Raw genomic sequence first — 2,500 nt, 5'->3', positions numbered from 1 at the left:
GTATAACAGACACTATACAGTAGAACAGACACTATACAGTAAAAAACACTATACAGTATAACAGACACTATACAATATAACAGACACTATACAGTAAAATACACTATACAGTAAAAGACACTATACAATATAACAGACACTATACAGTAAAATACACTATACAGTATAACAGACACTATACAGTAAAAGACACTATACAGTATAACAGACACTATTACAGTCACTATACAGTAAAAGACACTATACAGTAGAACAGACACTATTACAGTCACTATACAGTAAAATACACTATACAGTAAAAGACACTATACAGTATAACAGACACTATACAGTATAACAGACACTATACAGTAAAAGACACTATACAGTATAACAGACACTATTACAGTCACTATACAGTAAAAGACACTATACAGTATAACAGACACTATACAGTAAAAGACACTATACAGTATAACAGACACTATTACAGTCACTATACAGTAAAAGACACTATACAGTGTAAAAGACACTATACAGTATAACAGACACTATACAGTATAACAGACACTGCAATGCCATCTGCAGGATAAAATCCTTGCCCATACTGTTAACTTGTTGTTGTTGACCTGTGTGTGTGTGTGTGTGTGTGTGTGTGTGTGTGTGTGTGTGTGTGTGCGCGTACACAGGTCCACGCTGTGACACCGTGTTTGACGGCTGTAAGGATAAACCCTGCAGAAACGGAGGAACCTGCGCCGTAGCTAGCAACACCAAACACGGATACATCTGCAAATGCCCACCTGTACGTACACACACCTACACACACACACACCTATACACACACACACACACACACACACGCACACACACACACCTACACACGCGCACACACACACCTACATACACACCTACACACGCACACACACACACACACACACACACCTCCATCCCCTAACCCATGCCCCCCCCCCCCCCCCCCCCCCACAGGGCTACTCCGGCTCCTCCTGTGAGTACGACTCCCCCTCCTGCGGTTCCCTGCACTGCCACCACAGTGCCACCTGCGTGCCAGGCCACCTTAGCCCCCGCTGCCTGTGCCCCGCTGGCTATGGCGGGCACGAGTGCCAGACCCGCCTCGACTCACCCTGCCTCTCCGCCCCCTGCTATAATGGCGGCACCTGCCGGCCGGCCGCCGAGGCGCCGTTCTTCGCCTGCCTGTGCCCTCCCAACTTCAACGGCCTGCTCTGCCACATCCTGGACTTCACCTTCGTCGGGGGTCGGGGCCGGGACATAGCCCCGCCCCCGGAGGTGGAGACGCGCTGCGAGGTGGCCCAGTGCGAGGGGCGTGCGGGCAACGCCATCTGCGACTCGCAGTGCAACAACCACGCCTGTGGCTGGGATGGCGGCGATTGCTCGCTCAACTTCGACGACCCCTGGCAGAATTGCAGCGCCGCCCTGCAGTGCTGGAGGTACTTCAACGACGGCAAGTGTGACGAGCAGTGCGCCAACGCAGGCTGCCTCTACGACGGCTTCGATTGCCAGAGGCTGGAGGGGCAGTGCAAGTGAGTCACACACACTCACACACACACACTCACACACACACTCACTCACACGCACACTCACTCACACACACACTCACACACACACACACACACACACACACACACTCACACACACTCACTCACACACACTCACACACACACACACACACACACACACACTCACACACACACACGCAAACTAACCGTAACACCCACATGTGTTCACATAGCTGCACATATAACATATACCGCTTCATGGAAACAACAAATACAGTACAAAGAGTAAAGGAATCTCTCTCTCTCTCTCTCTCTCTCTCTCTCTCTCCCTCTCCCTCTCTCCATCTCTCCCTCCCTCCTCCAAGTCCTCTGTATGACCAGTACTGTAAGGACCACTACTCGGACGGCCACTGCGACCAGGGCTGCAACACGGTGGAGTGTGAGTGGGACGGGCTGGACTGTGCGGGGTCCGTCCCCCAGCGCCTGGCCGCCGGGACCCTGGTACTGGTGGTGCACGTGCCCCCAGCCGAGCTGCTGAACCGCTCCTCGGCGTTCCTGCGCCAGCTCAGCGGCTTGCTGCGCACCAGCGTGTCCTTCCGCCGCGATGCCGACGGACGCCCGCTCGTCTTCCCCTACTACGGCAGCGAGCGCGAGCTCGGCAAGCACCGGCCCCCCGGCTCCGCCCCCGACTGGCCCGGCCCCTCCCAGCTGCTGCAGCGCGCCCGGAGGAACCTGGCGGCGGCGTGGGCCAGGACCCGCCCCCGCCGAGAACTGGACCGCATGGAAGTGAAGGGGTGAGCGTCGGCACGGTCGGCCAACGGGGAGCCGGGAGGGGACGTGTGGGCGAGGGTTTGGGTATGTAATGTTTCCGTTCGGGACATTCACCGTACCTGTGTGTGCGTTCGTGTGTGCGTGTGCGTGTCCCAGCTCTATCGTCTACCTGGAGATCGATAACCGGCAGTGTTTCCAGCAGTCAGATGAGTGTT

At 54.7% G+C, this 2,500-nt stretch overlaps 1 protein-coding gene across 1 annotated transcript in view; it reads left to right on the top strand.

Annotated features, from left to right (window-relative positions):
• The window catches only part of notch1a (notch receptor 1a), a 26,047-nt gene that overhangs the window by 18,340 nt on the left and 5,207 nt on the right, over positions 1-2,500 (top strand). Inside the window, exons 24-27 of the mRNA XM_035521560.1 lie at positions 669-781; positions 967-1,538; positions 1,880-2,308; positions 2,442-2,500. The exon at positions 2,442-2,500 is cut by the window's right edge and continues 90 nt beyond it. Coding sequence (XP_035377453.1) covers positions 669-781; positions 967-1,538; positions 1,880-2,308; positions 2,442-2,500 — 1,173 coding nt within the window. The remainder of the gene's footprint in view (positions 1-668; positions 782-966; positions 1,539-1,879; positions 2,309-2,441) is intronic.

Source organism: Electrophorus electricus, chromosome 22 (genome assembly GCF_013358815.1).
Source record: "Electrophorus electricus isolate fEleEle1 chromosome 22, fEleEle1.pri, whole genome shotgun sequence".
Taxonomy (NCBI): Eukaryota; Metazoa; Chordata; class Actinopteri; order Gymnotiformes; family Gymnotidae; genus Electrophorus; species Electrophorus electricus.
The sequence above is the reverse complement of the archived record's forward strand: the minus strand, read 5'-3'. Positions and strand labels throughout refer to the sequence as shown.